The following is a 12,111-nucleotide window of genomic DNA, read 5'->3' as shown; positions in this document are numbered from 1 at the left end:
TTCAAGGTGGTATAAAATAGTATATAAGAGCAGTTTCTGGAGCCAGACTCCTTGCTTCTGTGACCTTGGACAACTTATTTTAACTTCTTTATGTCTTAGTTTCCTTATCTCTACATGGGAATAATAATTGCATCTATGTCACGGGGTTGCTAAGGCATGATAGGGTTGTTAAATACACCTAAAAGTTTTTAGAATAGTCTGGCATATAATAGGTGCCCTGTAAGTCTTAGCTGATATTGCAATGATGATGATGTTATTAGGAGCTAGGACAATGAATTATGAGGTCCTTTAGATAATAATAGAGCCACTCAGATTATCTAGTAGAATATGGATCTATAGTTAAGACTCTTAGGCTCCAATAGGGAGACAAGGATTTCTTGGGGAACCTATTGGGAGCATGAGAACTCAGCTTGGAACATAATTCAAGACATGGAAATGTCTAATGCAGCACTAGGGGCTCGGTTATATGACTGCCTTCTTAGTATCTGACATTTGTTCATTTCCTCTCTGCTCTGCTCATTAACAGGACTCAGCAATTCTCTCTATATCTTATCATCGTTTGTGAGTCTCATTTCTCAGCTAACTTAAGTCTTTTCCCATATTTTTCAGTGTAAGTCCTCAAGGGGTAGATACCTTTATAGGTCTGAATTAATAATCACTGTATAACTTTAGAGCATCTCAGGGCTCTTTGCTCTCTTCATCCATCAATGAAACCTGGGTCAGGGGCTTATTCTACTCTGATCACCTGAAGGTCAATGTCAAGTGCTAGATAATTTGTTACCTAAGGAAATGGCTATGAGCAGGAAAGTGTCTCCTGTAATGGGTGTATGATATAAGCATAGATCCAGTGCTTTCTTTATTCGAAGGGTGTATATGTAATCACTGTCCATGAGGGCAGATCTCCTGTAACATAAAGAACTCCTTTCCATTAGAGTTCACTTTCTTTGTATGTCCTTATGGCTACACCCATGGCACATAGAAGTTCCCAGGCCAGAGACTGAATCTGAGCCACAGATGCACAGCTGTGACCAATGCTGCAGCTGTGGAAATGCTGGACATTTAAACCCACTGAGTCACAACAAAACTCCAGAGTTCTATACACATGGAATCCTTTGACCCGGATGACCAAACTTGAACTAGTCCCCAAAGAGGAATTTATCATAAGATCCCAGAGAGCAATAAAATTATTGTGGGTGCTCCTTAGTACAATGGGAAGTAGGATATGGAAACTGTCAAGGCTCTTTCTTGGTCTTTTGTTGCAGATTCTCTTTGAATATCTACCTTTGCCTCTTTCTTGACTTCTCTGTTTTGGCCAGTCTGGTCTCCTGTTCTGAGTCTCAAGTGGATCTTCACAATGGCTAGGGAGAATTTTTTTTATTGATGCTAATGTGGGTCCGGTGATCATTTCTGAACAAATCAATTGCAGGTAGGGCGGCAGGGTTTCTTAAATAAAATTTTTGTCCCCATAGGGGAGGTGTGTGGGAGATTAACTTCTCATAAATCCAAGATTGGTTAGAGGGGTTCATATGCATTTAATATATTCGATAAAAAAGACACCCTTTGGTTATCCTTGACTACCTGAGATGCAAATAAGTCCCCTATCCACTTCCACCCCTCAATTCGTACACCTACATTCATTTTATTTCTTGGATGAGAAGGATTGTTATTCATCTCCCTGAGTTCATTGTTTCATGCTATCACTTATTCAAGATCTGTTTAATATCTGTTAATGGACATGGAATTGTGGCAAGGCCCAGTGTTGATATCAGAAAATGAGGGAAAGGGAAGGGAAGCAAACAATATTGATCATGCAACTAATTGGTGCTAGATTTCTTATTCATCACCTTATTTAATTTTTACAAGATGTTGTTGAATTAAGAGTGTTACAATTTGTTTTAGACTTGAGGACATTTAAACCATTTACCCTATGTTTCACTGAAAATCCGTGGTAACATTGAGATTCAGATACAAGCCTGACTCTGAGAGCTATGCCTTGTCTATAGCTGTAAACTCTGAACAAAGGGACTCTGAGCAAAGGTCCAGAGGGACTATGAGGATGTGTTTTCCGAAGTGCAAAGTGAGAATCTTTCATTTAATCATGTCTTCCCTGTTTACCTTTCAGAGCTTCTATGAGGCTCAAAGGAGACCATGCATGCGCCATAAAAAATGTGTTCAAAAGCAGTTATTGAGAATTCATCTAGTCCAAACTCTGGACTTAGGGATGAGTTCGGCAATGAAGAAAACAGACTGTGCTCTGAAGGGTTTTGCAGACTTGTGTAGGAGTTACAGTTACTTTCCTCTATTATCAAATCTTTTTTTTCCAGAGAAGATAATATATGGTTCAGCATTTTCCTTATATTTGCTTTTGCTCTCTGACTTGACTGTTCCTGGACGTGGGATGCTTGGTAGAGAAGACTGTTCACGAGGCAGGCAATGTGATCGAAGAGAAGAAATGCACCATTATCCTTAAGAAACTAAGGAGTTGGTCCTGGAGGAAACGTCCCCAGAGGCTTAGTTCATTTTGAAGACATCAGAGTAACATTAAAGCAGGAACAACAAAACCAGTGAGTAATTATGTGGGAAGGCAATTTGCAAATTTGGACCTCGCAGATTCCATTGTTCTGATTTGGGCAAAGAAGGAAGACACTGCAAGCTGATGACTTGATTTTCTAGAATGGTGAAGAGGAAGGCTCACTTCTTAAATACTCCCTTCCCTTGGCCATCAAGAGACTCAGTTTTGTCTTATGCAACACTCCCCGCTTACTGAGATGATCAGCCACTCATGCCTTAAAAGAAAAAAAGATGATTTAGCTTTATTCACTGGGATCGCAAGACATAATCTTTGTCACGGAGAAAAAGGCAGTATTGATGGAAGCAAAATTGAGAGGGAAAGGATGAGAAATCCAAACCTGGAGCAAGGAGTATTGGGATGGGGAGAGATAATTGAAGACCCCCTGGGCCTCCAAGGTTCAGTAAATTGTCATGTCAAAGAGCAGTGTGAGACTTCTGGGTTCTAGGGAATGGACTGGAGGTGGGAGAGGAGAAGAAAGTACAATGGAATTGCTGGAAATAAATGTTATCACATCTGCAGTTTTAAAATTTTTTATATTTTATTTCAATTTTAAAAGTCTTATTGAAGTGTAGTTGATTTGCAATGTTGTGATAATTTCTGCTGTACAACGAAAGGGTTCAATTATTCTTTTTCTGATTCTTTTCCCATATAGATTATCACGGAATATTAGGTAGAGTTTCCTGCGCTCTATAGCAGGTCCCCTTTGGCCAGTCATTCCAAGACCACAGGGTGCACTTGCCAACCCCAGCCCCCCCAGTCCATCACTCCCCCCACCTGTCCCATTTGGTAACCGCAAGTTTGATTTCAAAGTCTGAGATTCTGTTTCTGTCCTGCTGTTAATATCTGCTGTATAGCAAAGTGATTCGGTTATACATCTATAAACGTTTTAAAAAATATTCTTTCCATTATGGTTTATCACAGGTTATTGGATATTGTTCCATGTGCTCTACAGTAGGACCTTGTTGTTTATCCATTCCATATATAATAGTTTGCATAGCTAATCCCCAAACTCCCAATCCATCCCTCCCTTAATTCCAGTCCCTTTGGCAACCACAAGTCTGTTCTCTATGTAAGTCTTTTTCTATTTCATAAATAAGTTCATTTTTGTCATATTTTAGTTCACTTATCAGTGGTATCATATGGTATTTGTCTTTGACTTCACTTAGTATGATAATCTCTAGGTCCAATGTTGCTGCAGATTTGCCATTTTCCTTGTGTGCCTGTAGTACCTGTCTACCTTCTCTCTTCTGGGAGTATAGGTTGCATATAGTCCTGGCATCTATCAGGATAGATTGATATGGGAAAACATGCGTCAAGAGGAGAGATCCTTTCACCTGGATTTACCTGCTCTGGGACACCTGGAGTCTACCAGTGACCTTCCTGAAGGCCGCTTTCACATCCTTGTTTCTCAGGCTGTAGATCAGAGGGTTCAGCATGGGGATGACGACAGTGTAGAAGACAGATACCACCTTGTCTGCCTCCAAGGATGTGCCCGAACTGCTCCGCAGATACATGAAGATGAGGGTCCCGAAGAAAAGGGCCACAGCAGTGAGGTGGGCAGCACACGTGGAAAAAGCCTTCACCCTGCCACCTGAAGAGTTCATCCTCAAAATGGCCTTGATGATCAGCAGGTAGGAGATCAGGATGACCAAAACATTGGTCAAAATCACAAAGTTGCCAAAGAAGACAATGACAATCTCTGCATTTGTTGTGTCACTGCAGGCCAGCTTCAGCAGGGGCGGGAGGTCGCAGAAGAAGAAGTTGATCTGACTGTCATCACAGAAGGAGAGGGTAAAGGTGCAGGTGGTACGCAGGATGGCCCCCGATATGCCACAGACATAGGCTCCCACCGCTAGACTCCAGCTGATGCTGGGGTTCATGGTCACAGTGTAGAGCAGTGGGTTGCTAATAGCAACATAGCGATCATAGGCCATCACTGCCAGCAAGAAACACTCTGTACCTGCACTAATGGTGAAGAAAAAGAACTGGGCAGCACATTGGCCATAGGAGATGACTGTCTTGTCTGAGGTCAGTGTGGCCAGGATCTGAGGGGTGATGACTGAAGCATAGCAGGTGTCCAACAGGGAGAGGTGGCTCAAGAAGAAGTACATTGGGGTGTGGAGTTGGACATCCACTTGGATCAGAATGATCATCCCCACATTCCCCAGAAGGGTGACTAGATAGAAACTCAGGAACACCAGGAAGAGAGGCATCTCCAACGTAGGATCATCAGCAAAGCCCATGAGGATGAACTCAGTTACTATGGTCAGATTGTTCTCGGCCATGGATTCAACAAAGAGTGTAGATCTGAGGTTGAATTGAAGAACAGATGTTTTGTCTCTGGGAGAAGTTAGATTTCTGTTTCTGGGGTAGTGTGCAGAGCTTGTTTTTGAGAAATCCTATACCTGGTTGATTCTCCTTGGGCATCCATGTTCTTTCCCTGCATTTCGGGAAGCTGGATATGAGCTGGTGTTTCTAATTCAAATTAACTCTGGTTTACATTTGTTTTTTTTTTCTCTTTTTTTATTACTCAATGAACTTATCACACCTGTAGTTGTACAATGATCATCACAACCCAGTTTTCACAAGATTTCCATCCCACAACCCAAGCACATAACTCTGGTTTACGTCTGGAAATTTCTGTAAAGATAAGAGACATATAGACTCTGAGATTTGGAAATAGTCTAGGTAGCATCTGCTCTGATCCCCATAGGATCCTGGACTCTCCTCTAGTGCACATCTTTCGTGTGGTCATCTGGCTGCCTTGTGAGCTTCCGTCTGTGGTGAGTTCTACTGGCTAATTCTTCCTTTGGATCTGGATTCTCTCTCTTTATCTTCTACATACTGGCTTTGGTTTTACACTTTCTTGACACAAAAGTTCTAATCCCTTCTTCTTTTTTTGTCTTTTTTTGCCTTTTTTTGCTATTTCTTTGGGCCGCTCCTGCGGCATATGGAGGTTCCCAGGCCAGGGGTCAAATCGGAGCTGTAGCCACCGGCCTACGCCAGAGCCACAGCAACGCGGGATCCGAGCCGCGTCTGCAACCTACACCACAGCTCACGGCAATGCCGGATCGTTAACCCACTGAGCAAGGCCAGGGACTGAACCCGCAACCTCATGGTTCCTAGTCGGATTCGTTAACCACTGCGCCACGACGGGAACTCCCTAATCCCTTCTTCTCATGAAAGCATTTCGGAATGGGTAGATGACGTATCAGCTCTTTATGTGGACTATTCCCTGATATTACCCATTGACATACTGTTTTCTTATTACATAATTCAGAGTGTGGTCAAAATCATTTAGATGGTATTAAAAGATCTTGTTTAAGGATACAACATGCTAGTAGGTAAATAAGTTCTGGAAAGCTAGGGCATAGCATAGTGATTATAGTTGAAATACAGTGATAAAATGTTCAAAATTGCTCTGAGACTAGTTCCTGATTGTTCTCCCCACAAAGAAGACATGAGAGTTATGGGAATGGACAGAGGTGTTGGCTTATGCTACGGTGGCAATCACAGTGCAATAAATGTGTATCAAGGAGTTCCTTGGTGGCTCAGTGGGTTAAGGATCCAGATTTGCGACTGCTGGCTCAGTTTTGATCCCTGGCCAGGGAACTTTCACAAGTTGCAGGCGTCGTAAAAAGAAAAGAAAAGAAAAGAAAAGAAGAGAAAAGAAAAGGGAAAGAAAAAGAAAAAGAAAACTGTCCAGAGACTCAAACCAACACCTTGTGCCACTTAAACTTACCCACTGTTATATGTCAAGCACATCTCAATAATAATAAAAAGGATAACTGAAAGTTTTCTTCTCCACTTTATTCCATTTTTATCTTGGGTTGAGGGTCTCCTCTAACTATATAATAAGGGGTCACTAGTGGGAGGGAGACAATGACATATCATAAAAAACATAGCGTCCTTGAGCTGGTCCCTCCACCCTACTCCAGTAGCCTGGTCTGGGGATGAGTTATGTTCTTTGCAATGCCCACTTGGTGAGGTCAAGATGCATGGCTGCCATCTTTCAGACAGACACTAGCCATCAGAACAGCCTTCAAAATTCACTTCCCCTTCTTGGGCTTTGCTTTTCATTCTGAAAAATGGTGGTGGTAGATTATACAATCATTACAATTCTTTTGTTCTTGCAATCTATGATTTGTCTGTCAAGGTATACGGGCTAAATGAGGCTCTCGAAAGAATTTTCCTAACATCTTACTATGTGGCATGTATGCTCTTTAGCTACTAATTACTGATAATTACTGAGTATATAACAATGTGCAGGCATTATTTTCAGTGAGTTATGGTTACTTACACATAATATTATGGAACCCTGGGTTCAAAATTAATCATATTCCCAGTTCCTGGTAAATCTTCATTTTTGGTTTATCCTATTATTTCATATTATTTTCTTCATATTTTTTGTTATTATCCCTTCTTTATATTATTTTTATTATTTCTTCACATTATTTTATTATGTTTCCTCCTTCTTTCTCCATTCCTAACTTTTCCTCAGCTCCTCATGGGGATCCATTCTAGCATATGTGAAATATACATTCTCTCATTTTTATTCCTTTTATATTTATTTAGAAATTTGTGTATCTTTTAAAAATAGTTATTTTAGTGTGTTTTAAAATGTACATACATGACATTTTTTGTCTTTTCCCACATACAGTATAACTTGGTGATTTATCCATGTTATGTAGGTAAGTATAGTTTTTTATTTCTGATTTTATGGTCTCTTTGTGTGCTTACGGCCCATTTACTTACCCTCTCAACTGAAAACTTTTGGACTTGGCATATATTATCTTATTTAATCTTGGAAATAGTCCTTCAGGGGCTGTTTTCTTATTTTTCAATCATGAGGAATTTGAACTTCTGAGGTTAATTTGTCTAAGGTCACCTAGTTTGATAAGTGGGAGATCTGTGTTCTGAACAACAATGGTTTGATGGCAAATTCTGTACTCTTCGCTATGAATTTATTTCTCTGCCTTCCTACATTGAACTGCATCTCAAGGGTTTATGGAATTAAAGAAATCTCTCTGTAATTCTATAGATAATCTCTGGAGGAGGTGGGGAAAGAAAGATAGTCTTAACCAGGAGGACTCTTCAGAGAAGAGATATGCTTACTTTAACTTGGAATCTTTTCCAAACTCTTCCTTCTCTTTCTTCCAGGAGTTGAGTCCTTTGGGGGAAAATGAAGATTAATCCCCCTCACTTTATGGGATTGGTGTCTCAAAATATTATTATCATCATTTACTGAGCCCATGCCCTGAGTCAGGTAGCATGCTGAGCACTGCAAAGGCTTTCTTTCATTTAAAGCTGACAGTGACATGATGAGAGAGGAATATTTACTTTATTTTATAGTTGAGGAAACTGGGGCTTAGAAACATCGTGTGTTTTGCTTGAGGTTTCAGAGCTAGAGAGAAAAGATGTTTTGATGTCAACCCTTGCTTCCCTGATCCTGGAGTTGGGGTGCTGAACTACTATGCTATGTGCCTTTCCTAACACTGGTGGCCATATATTGAGCATCTGCTACGTGCAAGCCAGGACGTTAAATAGTCTACATCCATTAGCTGATATAATCCTCCCATGACTCTATGATAGAGACCTTATTTTGTCCCGGAGGGAACAAAGACTCTGAATAATTTAGTAACTTATCTAAGGTCACATGATGAGTCAGTGAAAAAGCTCAGGTCTCAAAGCCAAAGTTCCAGTACATATGACTTACCCTACCTACAGCATAATTATAGGGAAGTATAGTAATTCACGGGGAAGTCTCTGGTCTAAGCTATGCAATATAATACCCTGACTCTGCCTCATAAAACTAGTTATATTTTCTAAAATTTACCTAGTGACACACACATAGCCTTAAATGATTGCAGTTATGTTTCAAAAAAAAAAAAAAAAAAAAAAAAGGACCAGGTCTTACGTGTGTATTGCATACAAGAGCAGAAATCCCATTCTGGACATGGTCCCATTAGATGATGAGTTCCAATATCAATGACCAGAATTTCTGTCCAGTTTCATCTTCCATAGCTTGCATGGACCTTACTTTCGAGCTGGTATCCTATCCGCATTATCAAGGTTACAATTACATCCTGCTTACCTGGTGGGATAGTCCAGCTGGATTCATCTCAGTGTTGCAATCAACCTGAGGTCATTTAAACATTTTGTAGACAGCAACTTGGATTACACAAACAGATGTATATAACTGACAGACTTTACATTTCTTCTTGTCAAGTGAACCAGTGGGATATTTAAAATTCTTCTGGGGATGGTTTTGTGAGAGGGATGCAGTAAGTACAAAGGTTGTCCCTGAATCATGAATCAGCACCAGGGACAGCCCCCAGGGCTCCCTGGAAAAGGCAGCCTAGTTAGGGAGAAAGTTCAGAAGGGGCTCATTATCTCCTCTCCATACATCAGAGAGGATTAACACAAATCTTCAGGGATTTCACGGCCACTCCTGAGTCTCGTTAGTCTTAAAGCTCATTGACAATTGCTATGAGGAATGAATTCTGTTCTCTTTGCCCCTGGCCCTCAATATTCTGCTGTTCCAGTTAGTGCCGTGACTGAAACTCAGATCTGCGGACTCCTGGTGAAGCGTTCTGCATGGCAAACATCCTTAAATCCAGTGTCAAGCCTCATGCCAGGGGCCGAAACCTAGGCTGCACTGTCTGCTCAGAGATTCCTAAGGAAGGATATTTATTGTTTCAGGAAGGAATGAGACTAGGATGTCCTAAACATGCATCATTTGAGTCTAAACCACGAGTACACCACCTTCCTTAAAGATCCATTTTTAGAGTTTCCGTGGGCATCTTTCTGTGGCTATTCCAGCTCTCATGTCTTCCCCGATCTCTGAAACCCACACTCCCTTTGTTAGAACCCCACCATTTGGCACTTGTCTGCTTATCTTACATTGCTCATGGCTCTTCATTGGTGGTTGGTTTCATCTTCCCAGCTAGATTATAGGTTTCTGGAGAACCCATCTGGCTTCTTTCTAATAACTTGTGTTCTGCTTCAGTAGGATTACTTCTCGGCTCTTTATGCTTTCATCCACTCATTAATACACGATCCGAACTCTTCCATCAGGAGAGTTTCAGAGAGACCAGATGCCCCATCCCTCAAAAGTGATAAGGCTGGAATAAAATCCTTTGAAAATTAGCAAACATTGAGCCTAACCAGGGTGGCTTTTGCAATTCAGATGCCAGACGATGCAAGAAAATATCACAAAGAAGGAAGGCAGCCATCGACCAGGACCTCTGGCAGCATAAGGGAGTCTATTATCCAGTGCTTTCTGGACAGTGTTTCTTATCATTTCCTGTCATTAAAGACCAATTGAAATAACTGTGTGGTAAGAGTATGTGTCCTGTATTGTGAGTGTTTTCTGGAGTGGTAGAGTGGGTAGAGAGGCAGTTGGGACAAAGTAGAGGAAAAGGAGGGAGAATATGCCAGTAATAATAATACTCCATTAAACATCCCCTGGTGAACTTGTGAAGTGGGTGATGGTAGAGTAATTTTTAATTGATATGTATGTATGTATGTCTTTTTAGGGCCACCGCATTGCATATGGAGTTTCCCAGGCTAGGGGTCAATTCAGAGCAGTAGCCACTGTCTTACGCCACAGCCACAGAAACACCAGATCTGAGCCGTGTCTGCAATCTACACCACAGCTCATGCCAGTGCTGGATTCTTTTTTTTTTTTGTCTTTTTTTTTTGCTATTTCTTGGGCCCCTCCCGCGGCATATGGAGGTTCCCAGGCTAGAGGTCTAATCAGAGCTGTAGCCACCAGCCTACGCCAGAGCCACAACAACTCGGGATCCAAGCTGTGTCTGTGACCTACACCACAGCTCACGGCAACGCCGGATCGTTAACCCACCGAGCCATAGCAACTCGGGATCTGAGCCGTGTCTGTGACCTACACCACAGCTCATGGCAACGCCGGATCGTTAACCCACTGAGCAAGGGCAGGGACCGAACCCGCAACCTCATGGTTCCTAGTTGGATTCGTTAACCACTGCGCCACGACGGGAACTCCCAATGCTGGATTCTTAACCTGCTTGAGCAAGGCCTGCGATTGAATTAGCATCTGTGTGGATACTAGTCAGATTCATTTCCACTGAGTCATATGGGAACTCAGAGTAATTTTCACTTTCTTCCCTTTGTGATATATTAGGAGGAGTGCTTTGATTTATTACACAATTATTATTGTTGTTATTAATAGTAAGCCTAGAACTTTCAAGTGGACTTTTGGGAAGACATGTGTTTTAGGTTGAGTTCCTTAATAAAAGACCTGGGACATGGATTTTTTGGTTTAATGTTTCACTGAGGGAAATTTTATAGAAGAAATCTATAAGGGAGAGAAGGAAGCAGAAAACAGCTGAGGAAAGATGTAGTTTCACCAGAAGTCTAGCTTTGGCCTGATCCTCAGAGGAACTCATGATTATAAATTATACCTTGGGCTCAGTTCTGTGTCTAGGCAAGGGGTTTGGACTTTTGGAGGCCATACCAATTATTCCTTGACTGAGGGCTTCCCCCAGGAAGTGGGATGTGATCCTCTAGGCATTTCTGGGAGAACTGGATCTCTGGCTGAGGGCAATACCCAAGAGAAGTTTGTATTTATGGGCCATTAGCAGCCAACACTCATAATCAAACAGTATGGCACTGGCACAAAAATAGTCACATAGACAGATGGAATGGAATAGAGGGTAAGGCCTTTGTATATTCCACATATAATATCATACAGATTTTGTTTTTCTCTGACTTATTTTATGTAACATATACCCTTAAGGTCCATTTGTGCTGTGGCAAATAGCAGGATTTCCTTCTTTCTCATGGCTGAATAATATTCCATTATATACATACCACATTTTCTTGCCTCCCTATAGTCCATATTCTTCATAGCATCTCTAGAAATTCTTTAGAACCTACATTAGATTCTAGTTCCCTATGAAAACTCCTTAATTGGCTTTCCATTGCATATTAGGAAAAGAATCTGATTTCTTTTTCTAGCCTATGAGATCCTTTGTGATCTATCCCCATCTTCTTCACTTATTTATCTCCTACTGCCTTTCTGTCTGTTCTCAGAGAGCCCAGCTTATTCCTGCCTCAGGGCCTTTACACTTGTGGTCTCCTCTGTCTGAAATGCTTCTCACACAAGAAGATTCTCTTGTGTCTTTTTTTCATGCAGATCTCAGTATAAATACCACATCAAAGGGAATTTTTCTGACTTCCAGGAGGCCCTTTTCCCTGTCCCCATGCCAGAGATTTACAATTGTATTACCCTGCTCTATCTATTTATAACATTATTTTCTCTGTCTCTGAGTATTAGAATGTAAATAAACTCCATGAGGACAGAAATTTTATCTGTTTTGTTCACTTCTGTATCTTCAGTGCCCAGTTCCTGGCATATACTAGAGACTCGATAAATATTTGTCAAACAAATGAAAGGAGATATACTTAATGTTTCTACAGTTCTTTCAGAAACTTCAAACCCCTCCTTAGAAAAACGAGACAAAGAATATGAATGCTTAATCTATAAAAGAGTGGATAAA

At 41.1% G+C, this 12,111-nt stretch overlaps 1 protein-coding gene across 1 annotated transcript; it reads right to left on the bottom strand.

Annotated features, from left to right (window-relative positions):
* Positions 1 to 3,912: 3,912 nt before the first annotated feature.
* Positions 3,913 to 4,857, bottom strand: LOC125124428 (olfactory receptor 9I1-like). Its single transcript, XM_047774536.1, has one exon. It carries the CDS (start codon positions 4,855 to 4,857, stop codon positions 3,913 to 3,915), a length of 945 nt encoding a protein of 314 aa, XP_047630492.1.
* Between the last annotated feature and the right edge of the window lie 7,254 nt (positions 4,858 to 12,111).

Source organism: Phacochoerus africanus, chromosome 4 (genome assembly GCF_016906955.1).
Source record: "Phacochoerus africanus isolate WHEZ1 chromosome 4, ROS_Pafr_v1, whole genome shotgun sequence".
Lineage (NCBI taxonomy): Eukaryota > Metazoa > Chordata > Mammalia > Artiodactyla > Suidae > Phacochoerus > Phacochoerus africanus.
Note: the sequence above shows the minus strand (reverse complement) of the source record. Positions and strands in the feature narration are given on the sequence as shown.

Excerpts from the sequence above, each read along its gene's own strand:
- LOC125124428 (XM_047774536.1), bottom strand. The coding sequence starts at position 4,857 with ATGGCCGAGAACAATCTGACCATAGTAACTGAGTTCATCCTCATGGGC.